The 21643-nt window shown below is 40.8% G+C and overlaps 1 protein-coding gene across 1 annotated transcript; it reads left to right on the forward strand.

Annotated features, from left to right (window-relative positions):
• Positions 1 to 10841: 10841 nt before the first annotated feature.
• rbp3 (retinol binding protein 3) lies at positions 10842 to 18940 on the forward strand. Its single transcript, XM_067972370.1, has 4 exons — positions 10842 to 13841; positions 13953 to 14143; positions 18265 to 18407; positions 18517 to 18940. Exons 1-4 carry the CDS (start codon positions 10842 to 10844, stop codon positions 18840 to 18842), a joined length of 3660 nt encoding a protein of 1219 aa, XP_067828471.1. The 3' UTR covers positions 18843 to 18940.
• The last annotated feature ends 2703 nt before the right edge of the window (positions 18941 to 21643 follow it).

Raw genomic sequence — 21643 nt, forward strand, 5'->3', positions numbered from 1 at the left:
CTCTGGGGGCGTCAATCAGCTGTACACAAATGTATCAAGCAAGTTACAGATGCATTGTTTGCTTGAGCAAGCCAGTTCATCACATTGCCCAGAGACTGACCAATGCCAGCTTAACAGGGCACTGCAATTTTGCTGACTGGCAGGATTTCCCGAAGTACAATGAGTCATATAGTCACATGTGCTCCCTTCATCAATCCCATCATGTACATCTGTAAGGAATCTTACCGCATATGCGGTAACCTTCATGGAATCCCACACTCACCTGACGAAGGAGAAAACCTCCGAAAGCTTGTGATTTTCAAATAAAACTGTTGGACTATAACCTGGTGTTGTAAGATTCCTTACATTTGTCCACCCCAGTCCATCACCGGCATCTCCACATCATGGCCATCATGTACATCAACAGGAAAGGATTCTACCCACTCAATGCCAAGGTGATTTGTGACCAGCAGCATAATGCAAGTAAATGCTTGCTTTCTCAGCAGCTGCCATGACGCCTTCATTTTAAGGCAGTCCGCTGTGCCAGAATTTTTTCAATTAGAAAGCCAAGTGTTTGGATGGATTCTGAGAGATCAAAGCCATTGCATGGTTACACCCATGTGCTTTCAGAGGATACCAGCTGAGAACTGCTATAACAAGGTCCAATCCGCCACCAAAGTCATTCTAGAGCTCACTAATTGAATTTTGAAGGCACACTTCAGGGGCCTAGATTGGTGTAGGATGCTCTGCAGTATAATTCTGCTAGTCTCAAGGACAGTGGTGGTGTGTTGTATGTTGCACAACTTTGTCAAACAAAGAAGCCTCCTCACTGAGGCTCCAGAGGAGGAAGGATCCAAAGGTCATCAGGGGATGAGGCCGACAACAAGGAGCAGCATGGAGGGATGCAGAGCACAATTCATTGTCAGCCAACGAAAGAAATAAAGAACAGACGTCCAAAAATGCTTTACAGCCAATGAAGCACTATTGAAGTGTAGCCACTGTGGTAAGGTAGGCAAATATGACAGCCAATTTGTGTTTTTGGTGGTGTGGTTGAGGGATAAATGCTGCCCAGAATGCCAAGAGAACTCCCCTGCTCCTCTTCGTCTAGTCACGTGGGGTCTTTTACATCCACCTGAGCAGGCATACGGAGTCTTGGTTTAATATCTCATCTGAAGGATGGCACCTCTGACTGTACAGCACTTCTCAGTACTGCTCTGAAGTGCCAGCCTAAATTATATGTTCCAATCTCTGGACTGGAGCTTAAACCCACAACCTTTTAACTCAGAGATTAGAGCCATGGCTGACATTTATTACAATCTGATACAGGATTACTACACTACATGACCTATCCTGCCTACATGTTCCCACTTGCTAGCAGGAAAATATCATCAGCAGACACATCTCTGTGTGAATCAATGCCAATGGCTCCCAATCATGCCACCTCATCAAAGTAATTTCCAAACCTTACCCAAAACAAACAATGTCTGAATGCACAGCAACTTTAATGCAACCATATTTTTACTTTCAACCCATTCACTGTGTGGGCCTTTCCACCCATGCTATCTTTTAGTGCAAGTTCAGGATGTGCGACCTCTTCAAGTTAGTCTTATGCTTCATCTAGGTGCTTCCCGATGGGCAGGAGAGCGTGGGTAGCTGGCTGCTATGTTTCTTTAGGAGCATCCTGGGAGTCATGGCATTTAAGTCTGAGATGGACCTTCTGCAGGCTGCATCTCTTGCACTGCTGCAATGGTGCGAATGGGGGAACATGCTGTCATTCTAGTTGCTGTACCCAACCAAGGTGTCTTCAATCCCAAGTAAGCACTGCTTGGATCCCCATGAAAGCAGCTGCCGCACATCATGCTCCGGTCATACTTGGTCATTCAACCAATGAACACTTCCATTCAAAAAGCAAACCCCACAGTGAAGAAACTCCTGGAGAAGAAAAACACTGTCTTATAGTTCACGCAACATCAGAAAAGTGTGGTGTTTTCTTTGCTTAATTATATTTTCTTTTATGTTTTATGATTAAAAGATCAGTCCCTTTCAATTGTGTGCTTTTTTATTCAGTTATTTCCTTTTATTAAAAGAAATACTTAATAATTTGTTTAGTCCAACTTATATTCAGATAAATTAGACACAAGGCAATTACAACCTCGTAACAGATTGCTACTTACAACTTATTCCATTTGTATATTAAAAATGTTGTGTATGCATTAACCTCCTGACCAACTTCCGTTTGTCACAATTTTTGGTCACCCTTTTATGTCAACATTTAACATTGAAACTGCTTATATAAACATCTAGAATGGAAATTTTATATGTAAACAGTTGACAGTAATGATGTAGTTACAGATTTCAGTCACTAGGTGATGCTGTGGAATGAGTTTCCGATGTCTCCCAACTCCATCACCATCTTGTATGTAAAAAAAACTTAATCAAAATGACCTTGGCAATGCCACAATTTACTGGTATATATACACCGCATGAGAATATAAGTAAGCATCATGGGGAGATATTTTGCATTGTTGTTTAACAGTAATTATAGAAGAGATTGGCATTAAACCAATGTTCTTCTTTTCTGTGCTAATCAATGAACAGGAGAGTGAAATTACTAAGAAGTATTTTATCGAAAAGTCTCTGATGTTGCTCATTTATGAGCATTCAGAAAAATATGCAGAAACTTCTTGCTGGGGAAATTTAAACAACCAGGTTGGAATTAACTTATCAACTTGGCCGAGTTAATTTAACAATGAAGCAGCTAAACTATGTGATACAATATTAAAATGAGGGAGACACAGCCTCCCTCATTTCCTGCCGTTTGCTCTGATTGGACGGTAGAGCCACTAGTTAGACCCTGGTGTCCGATGTATCAAGGTCAGTGGAAGGATGATAAAGATGGTGCCAGCAGCAAGGCCCTGTGCTATGGCTGTCCAAGTATTGTCAGGCACAAGACCCAGAAGGCAAGATTTCTTTGTTACTTCTTACCAGCATCTCTGAGGCCGCCTGTACCCCCATGAGATTTCATCCCAATTCTGAGAGGAGTCGCCGCAGATTAATGGATCTTTCACACTACAACTTTAGCGTTGGTGTGTAGTGGTTACAGTTTCACACTAATGCTAAAATTTGTGCAGTGACCCAAGCTGACTCTGAAGGGTTGAGACTAGCTTCTCCAAGGAGACTCACTCTAATTTGCTCTGGATTCTGGTACATTTACACTATAACTGCAGCATCGGTGCAAAGCTGCAGTTACAGCATGAAGAACAACAATAACTTGCATTTATATAGCGCCTTTAACATAGTAAAATGTCCCAAGGCACTTTACAGGAGCGATTATCAAACAAAATTTGACACCGAGCCACATAAGGAGATATTTGGACAGGTTAGCATAAGCTTGGTCAAACACATCCTAATGCTGTGATTTCTAAAAGCAGAAGAGATAATAATTACTATGTATCATATGTTTTGATCATTTCTAAATAAGAAAATATTACTACACAGGAATAGGGGGAGCCTTTATAATTCTGATGAAACATTAAGTAGATTTCTCTTTCCAATGCTGAATGACTTGCTCTTTATTTCCAGAATGTTCTCTTTTTATTTCAGATCTACAGCATTCTCTTTGTTTTTAATTCTTCATAGTTTTGAAGCTATTTACAGTTTTTCATGTTTTTATTTGAGAAGCACTGTACCGTATTTATAATCTGCAATGTTCAGTCCAGGACCACTTTGAGCCTCACCTGCTCCTTTGTCTGTTGCTGTGTCATGTTACAGAGTATCTGCTTCAGGTGATGTCATTGCCTTTTCATTTCATTTACTCTGGTGTCTGTGTTTTAATTCCCCCTGGTATCAATCAACACCTGCATTGGGTATCGAATCTGTACCTGTATATTTAGCAGTTTCTTGAATGTGCCAGAGTCTTTTTCTGCTCAACTAGTGGACCCGAGAGTCAAACAGTTGTAAATTTCTTCAAGAAGGATGTAGATCACATCCTGTATTTAGTTTCTATCCTCACTCTTTGATTGCAGCTTACCCAACCATGCAGCATCTCATGCTAATTTCTGCTGCATTAACTGCAGTAGGATCTATCAGCCCCTAACAGATAGGGTTTATTTCCTCTCATTTAACACTTATGCCGTTTCTTAACCTTCACTACAGATATCCTAAAACTTTAAATTGTCCAGTATAAATATTGAACAGAACAAAAGTAAACCCAAAAAAATTAAGAATTAAATCAAGTGTTGCTCATATCCAAACAGGAATTGCTATGGGATACACTTCGACTACGTCAAACTGAGAGTCAATAAATTGTTGCTAACCTGGATTCAAGAACTTTGCTTGTTTATAAACAACTTTTGTGTTATGGCCCTTAGACATTTCTATTTTGATAGTGCAAGCCGAATGATTACATTATTTTGTATCCATAAACATTTTGTATCATTTTCACAGTGTTGCTGTCTTGTACATTTTAAAGTGTGGTTACACTTATATTTACAGTACATTTCATTTAAAGTGTAAATGTAAGATTTCATTTTTAAAAGTGTGCTTCACTACAGAGTTAGACACGTCTTATATCTACAAAAATGTGTGGGTTTTGTGCATATTGCCTGATACCTGTTCACACTGATGAGATTCACATGGAGAGGCAGATGTGTTTGCTGCAGGGAAAAACAGTACTTATAAAAACAATTATAAGAACTGAATGAATACACTGACTTGCTTCTATCGGGTATGAACTTTACATGAGTACATTTGACTGTAAATGTGTGGAAATTTTTCACTAATCAATGTTCCTACAGAAATACTGGCTCAATTCCAATCTCAGCAAACTTTTACCAAACTTGGCTGACATTTTTTCCAAAGTTTTTTCTTCACTTTTTCCTACTCCTATTGTCAGTCAGTATTGGTGTGTCGTTCATCCCTCAAGCTGAATTCTGCCATTTTTATTTTATTCATCATTTCAAAATCTGCTAATCATTTTTTTTACTAGTTTGGTTTAGTTTATTGTTGCCTTTCAATAAGGCAAATCTTGCTTGGACAATGCAACAGACCGTTACCAAGTCAAAATTCCTGTTCTTGGCTCCTTCCCTAAGTGAAATTATAGAAAACATTCTGGTAACAAGATAAACCTCAATACACTACAACCTTCATTCGGCTTGCAAATGTACCAATATGGAGTGGTCTACTGCCTTTAAAAATCTGATATAGGTGGGTCCAGACAAAGTCCGATACTTTAAACGGACCTCTGTCAAATATGCATTGTAACTACAAGGTACAAGTCAGGAGTGTCATGGAATGGTCTCCACTTGTCTGGATAGGTGCAGCTGCAACAACACCCAAGAGGCTTGACACCATCCAGGACAAATCAGTCTGCTTGATTGTCAGCCCATCAACCAGCTTAAATGTCCACTCCCTCCTCCATCACTGCGGTTGCTAGCTACAGGATGCATTGCAGCAGCACCTCCAAAGCTCGTGTCCTCTATCACTTAGAAGGACAAGGGCAGCCGATGCATGGGAACACCATCAAGTTCCCCTCCAAGTCACACATTATTCCACCTTGGACATATATCGCCGCTGCTTCATTGATGCTGGGTCAAAATCTGGGAACTTCCTACCCAACAGCGCAGTGGGAGCACCTTCACCACACAGACTGCAATGGTTCAAGAAGAAGGCCCACCACCAGCATCTCAAGGGCAACTGGGGATGGGCAATAAATGCCAGTGACGCCCATATCCCAGGAATGAATTCTTAAAAACTGCAGCCAAACTGCATGAGTTAGGGTGTGAGACCACCTCCAACTGACATCACTTGGCTGCAATATAAACTTCAATCGGTGCAATACAAACCTTTCTTAAACTTTAAAATTGAAGTTTGGACTTCCCCGGATGGGCCACTCGACTGAAATCAGGGATTCACGGTGTGAGGAATTACAGACTCAGACCAATAACTATAACACCATGGTGTAGCATTGTAATAATGACGCTCGCTGCCAAAGGAATGTTAACCCGGACGTGTATATCACGTTGAAATCAGGTCAAAATTGGCTTCAGCATGGGATGCAAGAGGCAAGGTGGGTAGCAGCCCAGGGATTGATTCAGCTCCTTATTTAGGACTCACAGATCGCTGGTTACAATGTGTTAAAAACATGAGCATTGCAATCGCTACGAGCATCTGCAAGGACTCCTAATGAGTGTATTTTGTTAGAAAATGAGTCAGTCTCCACTTTGGCAAACGTCTTCCTTTATTTATTCAAAAAAAATATTTGAACTAATTTTGTTTGCTTGAAACGATACTGTATATTATGAGCGAGTATTACTGTTTTACCTTTATAAATAAAGATAAAATGCAGAACACACGGAGGCCCAATGCTGCTGGATAATGCAATTACTTTAAGACTTCCGTTCCAAGTTCAATCATATGTGCAGAGATTTCGCGGAGGGCACTTGTTGCCCTTGGTGTGAGGCCTCCGAACACGGCAGGAGGGAGAGCCACTAACAATATTGGTGTCACGTACACTGTTCTCAGAGCACCCCCTAGAGGAAATTCCATCTGACAGAAGTGAGCAGTGTAAAACCCCCTGCAAGGCATGCTGTGCCCTTCCACACAGTTAGTTCAGGGACTGCGAGAAATCCTCATTTCTGTACCCCCGCTCCATTTCCTGAGAAGCTACAACTTTTACTTAGAGTAATTACAGTACAGAAACAGGCCATTCGGCCCAACTGGTCTATGCTGGTGTTTATGCTGCACACGAGCATTTAATCTCACCCTATCAACATATCCTTCTATTCCTTTCTCCCTCATGTACTTATCTAGCTTCCCCTTAAATGCATCTATGCCAGTCGCCTCAACTACTCCTTGTGGCAGCAAGTTCCACATTCTAACCACTCTCTGAGTAAAGAAGTTTCTCCTGAATTCCCTATTGGATTTATTGATGACTATCTTATATTTATGGCCCTTAGTTTTGGACTCCCCCACAAGTGGAAACCTCTTAGCTACATCTACCCTCTGGAAATCCCTTCATAATCTTAAAGACCTCTATCAGGTCACCTCCCAGCCTCCTCAATTCTAGAGAAAAGACCCCCAGCCTGTTCAGTCTTTCCTCATAGCTATAACCTTTCAGTTCTGGTATCATCCTTGTAAATCTTTTTTGCACCTTCTCCAGTGCCTCTGTATCCTTTTTGTTATATGGAGACCAAAGCTGAGCACAATATTCTATGTGTGGTTTAACGTGTCTTGCATATTGAGTGAATGTAAAGAAATACAATAAAATGAGGAAACATTTTTAAGCAGGGAGTTATTATGATCTGGAATGCACTGCCTGAAAGGGCGGTGGAAGCAGATTCAATAGTAAATTTCAAAAGGGAATTGGATAAATACTTGAAGGGAAAAAGTTTAAAGGGTTATGGGGAAAGAGCAGGTGAGTGGGACTAATTGGATTGCTCTTTCAAAGAGCCGGCACAGGCACGATGGGCCGAATGGCCTCCTTCTGTGCTGTAACATGGGCGAGCTAAATTTGGAACTCGTGTAATTTGTTACGGAAACAAACTTTGACTAGTCACGACTGTTCACTTCGAACGTGTAAAGGACGCGTTACTATTTATTTACAAAACACTTAAGGATTTCCTCATTTTTACCAATTCCACTACCATGTAAAATCTATATGCTCATTAAAAATCGTTAACATAAATACGACTACAAGTATGGATCTAGCCTTAGACCAGTTTTGAAGACCAGTTAGGTGATTTTTTAAAAATTCCTTTCGTCCTGCAATTACTAATGCGAAAACTACCAACTGCTCTCATATAATCTAATCTCTCAGCCAGAAATGCGCAAGAGTAGTTTTGTTTTTCTTCACTTTTTGTCTGGATTAGAAAACGTCGAAGTGTTTTTTTTAATCAAAATTAGCGAGACGGAGTTGGGGGGGAACTGATAGGACTTTAATTACCGGCTAACTAAACAGAGTTTAAACAAGATAATCCCTGTTCCAGGTAATGAGTTAATTAAAGCAGCAGAGAAGGAAAATATCAAGCTACGTTATTTGCTCAACATATGAAAATTATTAGAATTACATCTTTAAATATTTTTCAGTATCCAGTGTGCAAAAGTGATAGTTTTAATTATTTCATTTTGTAATTTGTGAATTTAATATAAAATGGCTACATTGGAAGTTTTATTTGTCACATTGCAGGCACGTGTATATATATCTCCGGCATTCAATCCTTGTAATATTTACATTTTTTAATAGTGATTACAATTTTAGGATTCTTAAACTTTCTACGGTATATTACACAATACAGCTAATGACGAAGATTTCCAAAGTAAACTCTTATCCCTGCAGTTTTTTAAATGGAATAGAGAACTCGAGGACTGCAAAGACAGCGGCGACAGCGCCATCCTGTGGTGATCTGAGAGAGGTGGGAACGAGACAGATGGAAATGTTGCTCACTGTGATTTTAGGTATAAATCATATTTCAAATAAAATATAATTATATACCAGCAATAGATTATTCTTGTGAACAAGGTTAAAACCAGGGGCGATGATAACCCAAAATACACATATAATTATATCGATTTCAGTATAATTAGAAGTCTGTGTTTAAGCAAATTGCATATTTTAAAATTTAGGAAAGCGATGAACTATGTTCGTGTAAGTTGCTTTGTCGCTGTTAAGAGACAATCAACGTTCCTTCAAAAGGGGAACCAAGGCGGGTAAGTGGAGATAAGATACAGATCGGCCGTGATCTAATTGAACGGTGGAACAGGCTCAAGGGGCTGAAGGGCCTTCTTATGATAAGGTAATAAATCAATTAAAAAACTTTAGTTATTAATTACAAATGATATGTTATTTTTCATTAGACAGTGAATGTTCACGATAAGCAGCATATACACTCGTTCTGATATTGGAAATGATGTTTCAATTAAAAAGCATGAAAACATGTAATGTTTTAAAAAGATCAACACTAGGTTGAAAGCTTCTCCAGTGTCATGTCACTGGCTGCTTTTTTTGTTGAAGTTGCCATATTGCCTTACTGTAAAATTGAATATACAAAGTGTCAGAGAGCCAGAAACTTTAACGGAACCTTTTTAAATCAGGCATTTCATAAGTTGAAAAGTATATAGCCTGAAGTGAGATTTAATGCCACTGAAGGTAATGAATTGGCTTGAAGTTAATTGACTTTCAGTTATAACATCTACCAAACGTACCCTACAATTCACAGGATTAAAAAGGAGCCCGTGGTTTTCAAGCAATGGACGTCACCGACAAATTTCCGCCAACAGCGATTCATTAACGCCCTCTGTTTTTTTTAAAAGGAGAGATAGAAACAATTCTACATCGTGAAACCACATCAGACCGAAATCAGGGTTAAATAGTTAAATGTTGCTCTCGATTGAATTGGGATATTTTCCCCTTGCTCTGTGTTTAGTAATATTTTCGAAGATTTAATGAGACCCCAGAATGTAATGATGCGTGTTACTATTTTTTTAACAATTAAAATCCGATGTGACATCACATAGGCGAGATTAAAACGTGTAACATTTTAAACGTATGGCCGGGTCTAATACTGCATAAACAGAAAGCGTGTTGTGATATATCAGCCCAATCTAGCCTCACCCATTTGGAATTCGACTCGCTCATTTTGTTTTAAATATATCCGTCTGTCTCATCCTGGCAAATGAAAGGAACTGCATTCGTTTTGATTTGAATCTTACTCCAAATATTTCTTTCAGCTCAGCAGTGTGCGTTTGCAACTGATATATATATATATATATTTTAAATTGATTTTAAAAAATTAAGTGACGCAAACGTTTTTAAAATTTGAAATAAATTTTCAGCAAAAGAGATGCATTTTCCTTACAGCCGGTCATGGTGTAACTCACGTAACTTTGGTCTGCCGCCCTCCAAGAAGTGGCTTTCATATTAAATAATTCGATAAAGCATTTAAATCTTTATTGCAATTAAAACTAATGTAGATCCATAATTGGCTGCTTAGGTACAACCGACATTAGGAATTGGTTGTTTGCTGCTATTCGCCCACTTCCACCCTTGATTACACTGACCCGAACTGGTGACTGCTAAAGCGATAAGCAGTCTCAGTACCAATGTCCCCACGCAACAAGCGCCTCCGATTGGCTGAGTCCAGTGGTAAGACACGGCCATATGTTGCTTGGCGGTGTTAAAAAGTTAATCACATATTGTGCGGGGATTAAAGTCACAACAGATTTCAATTACTTTATGCGGTGGGCAAACTCGGGCTGCTTTTATTCTGTACTTGTGAAAAGCACAGCGGTTACTGCTTAGTGGGCTTCACGTTATACAATGCAATTTAGAGAGGCAAACGTAACCTCTTCAAAATAGGAATTAGAACGGAAACAGAATTAATATTAGAATATCAAGAGCCCTAATTTATTCTCTGAGTGTACTGATTTTCTTATATTTTGAAGAATGTCTCGAATCAATAAACTTTAAATCAGAAATTCTTGAGTATACGTCAAATAAATTGACCAGAACACAAATCCGACAGGTTCTGACTGGACTCTTTCCTAATCCTGTATTGACTTGACATTTGTGGCGAGAATTCTACATTATCAAACGCTCAGGAAGCAGCTTGGTGTACGCACGTCACTGTTTGCGAAAGTTAATTTTTATATACCATTTTATTTATAGGCAGTGGTCCGTGCTGCTTTGCTGATGCACTCCAGTCTAATGAGATTAAACGTCCAACGAAAATGAACGGTTGTAATCTGGTTCATCTGGTGTCTCAGGATTTAAGACTGGGTAAAGTATTAAGACTTCCTTCGGGTCTCTATCGCTGATAGACTGGGGGTGGTTTTTTTTTGCTGGAAAACTACCTCGTTAAAGAAACATGGCCGGAAGCGCCTACTTTTGGCTGACAGTTTTATTGTTCAGCAATGTGCCCGGTGGTGAGATGTTCCAGTCGACGCTAATGTTGGACATGGCCAAAATCCTACTGGACATGTACTGCTTCCCAGAAAACTTGGTCGGGATGAAAGAAGCCATCGGACAAGCCAATCAGAGCGGAGAAATACTGCACGTGACCGACCCCCAAACTTTCGCCACTGTGTTGTCCGCGGGTGTCCAGGGGGCTTTGAACGACCCTCGCCTCTGGGTCTCATACGAACCTGGAGCATCGTTCTCTGAGCCGGTGGATCTCCCTACCCCGAGCCCCGAGATGATTGTAGCCCTGGTCCAGCACTCAATCCAATTCGAAATTTTAGAGAACAACGTGGGTTACTTAAGAATTGACCACGTTATTGAAGAGGACATCATCAAAATGGTTGGCCCGACTCTTGTAGACACAGTTTGGAAATACATCCTGAACACCGACGCTTTGGTTCTGGATCTCCGATACAGCGGTAGTGGGCAGGTCTCTGGAATTCCTTTCGTGATCTCTTACTTTTGCGACGCGGACCCTGAAATTCACATCGACTCTATTTATGACCGTCCGTCCAATTCCACCAAGGATATATGGACCCTGCCCAGTCTTTTGGGTGAAAGATACAGCAGGGATAAAGATCTGTTGGTGCTGATCAGTAAGAACACCCAGGGAGTTGCTGAGGATGTGGCGTACATTCTCAAGCACTTAAACCGGGGCCTTTTGGTGGGCGAGCGGACAGCGGGTGGGTCACTCAATATCCAGAAGTTCCGCATTGGGTCATCCGACTTCTTCATCACGGTTCCCCTGTCAAGATCCATCAGCCCCATCACCGGGCAGAGTTGGGAAGTAAACGGCGTTTTCCCATGTGTTCTGGTGAATGCAGAAAATGCACTTGAGAAAGCAACGTCTATTCTAGCTGTTAGGAAGTCGATGCCCAATGTGATCCAGACAGTTATTGAGATGTTGGACAATTATTACTCCTTCGTGGATCGTGTACCCGCCCTGATCCGCCAGGTTTCTAAAGTTGCCTACTCGGCTGTGATTTCAGAGCAAGACCTGGCAGCAAAACTTAACTCTGAGCTCCAGGCCACCTGTGAAGATCCACGACTAATGATTAAAATAAGGTCAGAACCCCCAGTCACCATAAAGCATAACCCTACCGTGGACTTACCAGATAACGCTACTTTCCTCCAGCATCTGGTCGACAGCGTGTTTCAAGTGAAGATCCTGCCAGGCAATATAGGATACCTCAGATTCGATGAGTTTCCGGATGATTCTGTGCTGGTAAAACTAACCCCGTACATACTTAAGGGAGTGTGGGAACCGATCGAAGACACTGATCATTTAATAATAGATCTTAGGTATAACATAGGCGGCTCCTCTGCCGCCGTGCCTGTGTTGCTCTCCCACTTCCAAGACCAAACGCCACCCGTTCGCTTTTTCACTGTATATAATAGGCTGACCAACGCCACGATAGAATTCTCCACACTTCCTAATTTGAAAGGAAACTCTTATGGGTCAAAGAAAGGCGTCTATGTGCTCACCAGTCATCACACTGCCACCTCAGCTGAAGAACTGGCCTACCTAATGCAGTCATTGAGCAGAGCCACGGTGATTGGGGAGATCACATCTGGCAGCCTACTTCATTCCGGGTCATTTCAAATAGAAAATACCAATTTAGTTATTACAATCCCATTCATAAATTTCTTAGATAATAATGGAGAGTATTGGTTAGGCGGCGGTGTGGTACCTGATGCGATAGTATTGGCCGAAGAGGCGCTGGATAAGACGAAGGAAATTATAATGTTCCATGCTGAAGTGTTTGGGCTGGTGGAGGACACGGGGAAACTTCTAAACGTCCACTATGCCATCCCAGAGGTGGCTGCCAAGATCAGCTCGGTGCTCAATTCAAAGCGGTCGGAAGGTTTGTATCGTCCCGTTGTAGATTATGAGTCATTGGCTTCTCAGTTGACCTCAGACCTTAAGGAGACCTCTGGTGACCACCGGCTTCACGTTTTCTACAGCGACACCGAACCTAATGTCCCGGATGAGCACGCTGGCAAAATACCTTCGCCTGAAGAGCTCAGCTACATCATTAATGCCCTTTTCAAAATCGAAGTGCTACCAAACAATATAGGGTACCTGCGATTTGATATGATGGCCAATGCAGAAATCATCAAGGTTATTGGCCCACAATTATTGGACCAAGTGTGGAACAAACTGGTCAATACAGACACTTTGATTATTGACATGAGATACAACACTGGTGGTTACTCAACTGCCGTTCCAATTTTATGCTCTTACTTCTTTGACCCGGAACCTGCCCGTCATCTTTACACAGTGTTTGACCGCTCTTCCTTGACTAGTTCAGAAATATGGACAATGCCTAAAGTACTGGGCCAAAGATACGCCTCTCATAAGGATATCTACATCTTAACCAGTCATATTACAGGTTCTGCTGCAGAGGCATTCACAAGAGCAATGAAAGACCTGAATAGGGCAACAGTCATAGGGGAACCAACTATAGGAGGCGCCTTGTCTGTAGGCACATACAGGATAGAAAATAGCAATCTCTATGTATCTATTCCAAATCAAGTTGTCCTGAGCGCCGTCACGGGAAGAGTATGGAGCCTCTCTGGAGCTGAACCGCACGTTACGGTCCAAGGTAACGAGGCCATGAACGTTGCACTTTGCATCATCGAGCTTCGCTCCAAAATACCATGGATTGTCCGGACAGCCGGAAAACTGGTAGCTGATAACTATGCCTTTGCTGAAACCGGTGCGGGAGTGGCTGAGAAGATGGCTGAAATCGTCAGTAAGGGGAAGTACAGCATAATTAATTCTGAGGTTGAGCTGGCTCAGAAATTATCAGAGGACCTTCAGAAACTGTCCGGCGATAAACATCTCAAGGTAGCGCATATCCCTGAAAACTCAAAGGACCATATTCCCGGTGTAGTCCCGATGCCGGTAGGTTTCTTATCCGAAATAAAACATGGCTCAATTAAGAAAGTTGACCAAGCAATCTACTCAGTAACGGTGTATATTAATTTCAGTCTTATTTATATGTCCTTTTCCTAGATTCCGCCCCCTGAGATGTTTGAGGACTTAATCGAATTCTCTTTCCAAACGAAGGTGTTTGAGAATACTGTCGGCTACCTCCGATTCGACATGTTCGGTGACATTGAACTGATCACCCAAGTATCAGATCTAATGGTGGAGCATGTATGGAACAAAATTGCAAACACCACTGCCCTGATTGTGGATCTTAGGTAACATACGGTGTAACTTGGCCAGCCGGTAATGTGCAGTATTGCACTTATTCCGAATCCCCTAATTGCCTGAAAGATGTAAATATCGCGCAAAACTGCACCGTTCCTTCTGCTGCTTATTGTGCACTGCCAACATTTAATGACGATTGCATTAGAGTCATCTGGGCGCTCGAATAGTCTTCATGTGTTGGCTATGTCATGTAGCTAAGCTTGGCCTTTAGTAATGCGGTGTTTGAGTCTCCCCTGCAGCGCAATAAACGGTTCACATACTGATCATATGGCAGGGATCATAGATACTCCAAACCAATCAAAAGCGTTGCTGCCAAATTATAGTCTCATGATGACATGTCATTAATCTATCCTAGTTTATCCCAAGCAAACCAGGTCGGAATACGAGTGGGACTAATTGGATAGCTCTTTCAAAGAGCCAGCACAGGCACGATGGGCGGAATGGCCTACTTCTGTCCTGTAAGATTCTGTGATTCTCTATGACTGTTTCTCAGGTAAATATAGGATCTCCTCTTGTGGCATCGACTAAAGGTGCACGCACTACAGTCCTACAGAGCATGGCCATCTGGGTTAAATTCGAACATCTGCAATTTGCTTTCTCTCCAATAATCACAAATGCCAGAGTCACAGGTACGCAATCACCCTTGGAGGACACCAGTATATGAACTGTTAGTTGCTACAGTAACTGGAGACAGCATTTAAACTTTGCGATTTACAGTGCATTCACACTACAAGTTTAGGATCTATGTGAAGCTGTTCATCCAGACTAAACTTGTAGCGTAAATCGGGCGTGATGGCCCAAAGTGACTCTGAAGTTAACCAAAGTGCGACCACCTCCCCAGGGAGTCTCTCTTAGCTTTTTTCAGTATCAGGATGGCATTCCAAATTCAGCCTTTATTTACACTACAACTACAACCTCCCTGCAAAGCAAATGTACTTGGGATTGAGCTTATAGTTATAATATGAAAGAACTCATAGAGGACAAATAATAATGAATACATTAAATAGTGTTGATTCAGTATTTACCCATCCCACTCATTCTTTTTCTCTGATCCCACTTCTCCAAATGCTGCTGCAACTCCAAATTTGCACTCTTCCCCCCTACATTTCTCTCCTATTCCCTCTATAACCTCTCCTTGCTTTTCACCAATTCCTCTCCCCCCAAGACCACTAATTTAAACTTTTTTCTCCATCATGAGTGAAGTTGAGAAAGGCCCATCCGTCAATCGCGTTCCCTAATATTTGCATCACTAGAAGAGTTAGAGCAAAAGAGACCAATGCTGTTTTTTTTGGGGGAGGGGGGGTGGGGGTGGGTGGATAGATTAAATGGGAAGCAGAACCATATTGGAAGAGCATTTAAAGCAGTGGAGTCAGTGCGAAGCAAGACCTAGAGGCGGCAAATGGAGACAAATGAGCAAGAAGAAAAAAGTTTGTCCCAATGGCTAATTCTTCCAAACATCCCATTTGCAAATGGCATCTGCATTCTCAGCATGTTCAGTTGCCCACAAGTATCGAAGTTTGCAGTATAGCGAATTGGATTTGCTGAAAAGCAACATATCAACCAGACACGTTTCATTAATCTTTGCTAAAAGGGCTGTAGTTTTGAGCAACTGAAAGTATGGAATAGAAAAGGAAAGATTGTCTTGTCAATGCAAAAATAGCAGTACTCATCTGAGTGCAAGCCTTGTTCATGTCATGTGCAGTAACACAGAGATATAGCAAAATAAATAATGACTGTAATCCTCTAACAATATAGTACAGTACTTCCAAAATATTTGCCCACAAGTTCCACGGTGACCTCCAGTGCAGAAATGCACTCTAGGGAAGTAAATGGAGAGTACTTATAGATACATGTGCTGACTAGAGTTATTGTGGGTCTAGCTAATGCTTAAATAGTGTACAGATGTAAGCCACAAATATGTGGCTGATCTGTAATATACCTTGGCCATTCATTATAAGTTTTTTCCACTTATCTGCACTGCTGAGAAATTACGTATTTTAATGCTACAGTTGGTTGGGTATGCAGGCAAGTGCACCGTTGGTAATGACAAATTTGGCTTCCCTGCATCAACAGGGAAACACTAACAATGGCTGCCCGATATCAGGGATAAAAAATTACAGGAAAGTTTTCAAGACGTTCTGACATCCAGCTTCCAATAATTATTAGGAAATACGGGGTGATAAAAATATGACAATTGATACATTATAATGGCTGATCAAGGTGAATCAAAAAAAATTCAGGACTTTGGATGGGATAGTGAGTTAGACATTGGTCTTTCAGTTCTGGGGATCTTAGTTCAAATCCAGCCCAGATTGATTGGATGAAAGTCATCTTTTTCAGCTGGCTGTAATGGTCCAATACGAAATGCGTTTGGGAGGTCACCATTTACCTTCCAGGGAGTTTAGGCACAAAACATAAAAGTACCCACAGTTTGGCATTAACTTGGCACTCTTACCCAGAGACCCTAAATGATGACTGGTGTGGGAAGTGGGAAATGGCAACTGCCACACAAGTGCAATAGAGGGTCCTATTCTGAAGTTGGGACAGCAGCAGATTGTTCGGGCAGAATAGAGGGGGCTGTACTCTGCATCCAACTGTGCTATACCCTTGTATAGATATACTGGAGCGCTTGATGCTGATACTGGACACCCAAACTGGAAAGTGTTCCATTCCCCAACATTAGCATGCTTCACCTTGATGAAAACAGCTACCCTGGAACTAATGCAGGGTCACCCAACACATTGAGTGTTATGTAGTCTTTGAACTTTGACAATCATGTTCAGGGTGACTGATTACGTTGAATTCCATTTTATTATATAAGTTTCCAGGATTTGTAACCAGTAGTTTGGGGGTTGCGTTTGCAATTCTGACTGTTTCAGGTTATGTGACCAAAAGAGTCAGATTCAGTTTTTAATACATGGGAATCTGGGAGTTTTACTGATGTTTTGAGAATCATAAAACCATAAATCCAAAATCATGATGCGTTGTATAATATTATCAAATAAATTTTAGCAAATGCATTCGTCAGACAGTGTGGTGACAATTGTGGCTATATAAATAGTAATTGACTGTCACGTGGTTACAGGTCCTACTGTACTACAATGCTGGAGTGAGATCCAGTTATTTTATGGAACTATGGTGAATGTCATTTTGATTGTTACAAATGGTTACGGTGAAACTAGCTACCGTGTGATGGTTGTTGCAATCATGTGACAGGAAGAGCAGATGCATGTTTTGAAATGAAAGTTTTTCTATCGTGTCACTTGACCGGAAGGACAGTGCTACAGGTTTGTTTTTCTTACAGTTGTAATGGGAAATTACATCGCCATTATGGTGTAATATGACAAAAGGCAAATCTATCATGTATAATCTGAGTTCATTTTACAAACTGGAAACATGCCAGTTGAGGTTTCTGCGTTTGTTATATTTAAATACAATCACAATTTTTTCTTTATATACAAATATTTTTGCATCAAAAATTTTAAAATATGTATTTTGAAGATGTTGTTTACAGATAAATCTATAATCAAATAATTGGAACATACAGTACAAAAATGCTTAGGTTACATTTTCCTTCTTTAAAAGTCGCATTCGTGTTTTCTGATGGTAATCGATTGGAACAAGTATGCTAAATTCAACAATAGTTTTTGAATTTACATGAAAAAACAGAAATTTACTTGTAAAACTCCACGATTGCCATCTCTAGTCCATCAAAAAAAATTGAGGAGGAGCTACTGTAAGATGGTTGCGTTCTATTGCTGAAAGGCAAACTTAAATCTGTACATGGTTGAAGCAACGCATTGTCCGTCGAGATACATATGCTGTATAGTTTGGAGTCGACCATTTAATGCAGCGCGAAACACAAACCAAGTTAGGAAAGAGTCGTTCTGATGTTTCATTAGGTTATGGTGTAAAAGCAGACTTGACTTTTGAGTAAAGCGAGTGAAGACTCGAAGACCAACAGTGCATTAGTATTTATCAGTCAGCTGACCGCTCAAAGTTCTTCACTCCCCCATGTTTAAATTATTCTGATTGCCGTTTAACATGCTTCGAAAACTCTAATACTTTTTTTTCAACTTTAACTAATTCGAACCCATCTTATGTGGCGTAGGTACAACATTGGAGGACCTACATCTTCTATCCCAGCCCTGTGTTCCTATTTCTTTGATGATGGGAATCCTGTGCTCCTAGACACCATTTACAGCAGACCTACTGATACAACCTCCGAATTATGGACCATCCCACTGGTAGCAGGTAACAGATAAACGAGATATATCGTGGCATTTGTTTGTTCAAGCACAAAATGCGCGCCGTTACTAGCTTTTTGCCATAATCCCTTGCAATTGCTGCTCTGTGTTTTAAGGGGAGCGATATGGCTCTGAAAGGGAGTTAATTCTCCTCACAAGCAACGTCACTTCAGGGGCGGCGGAGGAGTTCGTCTTCGTAATGAAGAGATTGGGAAGGGCTCTCGTTGTTGGTGAGGTGACGAGCGGCGGATGCCACCCTCCACAAACCTATCATGTGGCCGACACCAACCTTTACCTGAACATCCCGACCGTCAGGTCTTCCAGCCTGGAAGGAGCCTCCTGGGAAGGGGCAGGTATCGCACCCAATGTCGAGGTATCTGCCGGAACCGCGCTGGAGAAAGCCAAGGAAATTATGAGAAGTCACTTGCATGGACTTTCTTAATTTACTCCCCCACAGCTTCAGCACATATAGTTAAGTATAAATAGCGTAGTATGTCATTCAAATAGAATGCCATGTATTCTTACATAATATAATTAAATACCAAGGGTGAATTGTCACTTTATGGACACACACTGGATATAGTTCTAGTCTCAGTTCTCAGCTAATACCACCCACTGTGAAATAATACATCACTGTCCTTCCATATTTGTTCTCCAGAAGTTTAAATATTTATAATAAAATGTCTGCCTAATGTGTGTTATTAAGAAATGTGCTTCCCGGCTTCGAGTGTAGTTCCAGGACTTTATGGCACAGTTGGATCCCCTCATTTTGTCCGCCTTGTTTGTAACTGGCTGAGAACATATATTTTGGTGTATAATGTGTTATAGGATTTTCTTTGGTGTAATTGTTACTAGTTTATCTATCATTTGCTTTCATATAGTTTGGATGATTTTTCCATTATCTTCATTTTCTTGTCAAGGAGAATCGTGTAATGCTTCAGGGACAATGTCACTAATTTCGACCACACTGTGTGAATCGGCAACGATTAATACAATAAACCGCTTAAAATTAAGAAAATGTGGAGAATGTTTGCCAAAAAGGGTTGATCCGCTTTAGTTTGTTAATCAATGTCCGGGTAAAAAATTTTTTTTATTATTCCTGTTAATACAAATTCAATGATCCTTAAAATTGGAACTATAGTTACATTTATTCTTTTAGTATCAATGTGAAACCCACTTATAGAATCTAAGTAACTAACTGCTACCATTTGGCTCCGAAAAATACACGTTGGATCAAAATCTAGAGAAAACAACCGAAAATCATAGTAAATTAAAGATGACGACGGTCGCTTAACTCCTATGATTTCACTGGACACGGGTGCAACAAAATAATCGCTTTAATGCCCTGAAATTGAAAGTTTGAAAAACATTGGTATAATTGATCTTTTTGGTCGTATATGCTTTCGTAAGCTGAGTAACTCCTCCAGGTTGGTAAAAGTAATACATCACTGAATCATCCAGGTCAGATGGTCATAAGTTGTTTCCAAAGTGATTTGTCCACTTTTAAAATGCGGCTTAGCACAGGCCTGGAATTATACTGCACCTGATACAAACTCACACTGGTCTGCGACAGCCTTCTGAGGGCGAGTCACACATCATGACTTAACTGTGCCCGGGAGTCAAAGCAGGAAGTGACTCCTGACTTATACTGATACTTTCGTGTCAATGAGCATCACCGCGCCCTTCATTTCGATATCAGCGGCGTGTTTTACTATTATTCTTAGTAAACTGTACCAAATTAACACACCATCTTCCAGGGGCAAAACCAAAATAAAATCCACATTGTTCCATTGTTTTCGACGACGATCAGTAATAATTAGAAGTAAGGAGTAAAGCTGTGATTTTAATGTACCTAAATAATATTTTGTAGTTTGTAAGAGAAAAGATAGTGCTGGAATCGATCATATAATTGACATTTATAGCTACATTTTTCAATGCATAGACATTTAAAATTCAGACACAAAGTAAATACCATTCTGAAGTATTAGTTGTTCTCTAATTGTCTATATAGTTAATAAAATGTTACGTGCCTGTTGTGAACTTTGTGAATATAATGCCCACTGTAAACATGTCAGTCTTCTTATCTGGAGATGCAAAGCTCTTCTTTCTCGTTGGTTCAATGTCTTTTTCTCCTTTCGAATTGGTTATTTTCTGCTTTTGTTGTTCACTAATCATATTGTACAAAACCTTCTCCCCCCCCCCCTAACATTTTCTGCCCAATCATAATGCAGTAAATATTAGCCAATCAGGTTGCAATCTCCACGAAAGTCCCCACCCAAGATGAGAACCAGGAAGCTTTTAACAAGTGCTGTTTTAAACATTGTGGATTGTTTCGTGTTCCTAGGAATAAAATAGAGATTACCTGCAACTCCATTTACAGCAAGCCAATGGGGAGATGTCTGAACTTACATAGCCTGGTTTGAAGACGCCCGTCTCTGCGCTGAGTGTGTTCCAGCTCTGCTTCCCTTACTCGCAGTTACTCCCCAGTAATCCCTTTGGGTTTTGCTCCCTCCCCACTTCAGCCCCTTCCCGGCTTCAGCCCCTTAGGTCCCAGACAATCCAATCAGCTTTTTTTTAAAAAAAACAGCGGCCGGTGCCCTATCTCCTCCTTAGCTTGCCAGTAACACCACTGGAGCACCACTAGTTATTAGAATTACAGCTCAATTCACGAAAAATGTGGAGAGCAACCCGAAACACACTATCACTGATAGTTGTTCCTATGCCTTTTATTATTGCACGTTGTATCAATGCAACTAATCTGTGATTCTAAATGTACTGCAGCCGGGTGTTTACGTTCCTCTCCCCTTTCTGTTGGTTAATAGTGATGGTCCTGTATCATTTCCCATTTTACTGGTCAAGAATATTGCGCCACATCAGCCTCGGGGTTAGCTCTTCTAGATATGAATAAACAGTAACCACAATAAAGTGAATGACCTCCTTGAGTGATGGATGGATTCGGGAGACTTTCACCATCTCAGAGCGAACCCGAAGGATTTACTGGGAACACTGATACGTTTCTGAAATGGTCAGTCGGAGCTGCCCAGATAATTCTGACTAATTAATGTTTCAATTCGCACCTGAATACAAATTGATACTGGTTTAGGAAGCCAGTGCATATAACGAGCTAGATTGAGCCCTCACATTTTTGAACTGCAATTCGCTAACTTTCCTACATTGCAACAGTAACTACACTTCGAAAAGTACTTCAATGGCTGTAAAACGCTTTGTGATGTGAAAGGCACT

The sequence above is a fragment of the Heptranchias perlo genome, chromosome 36, assembly GCF_035084215.1.
Source record: "Heptranchias perlo isolate sHepPer1 chromosome 36, sHepPer1.hap1, whole genome shotgun sequence".
In the NCBI taxonomy this organism is placed as follows: Eukaryota; Metazoa; Chordata; class Chondrichthyes; order Hexanchiformes; family Hexanchidae; genus Heptranchias; species Heptranchias perlo.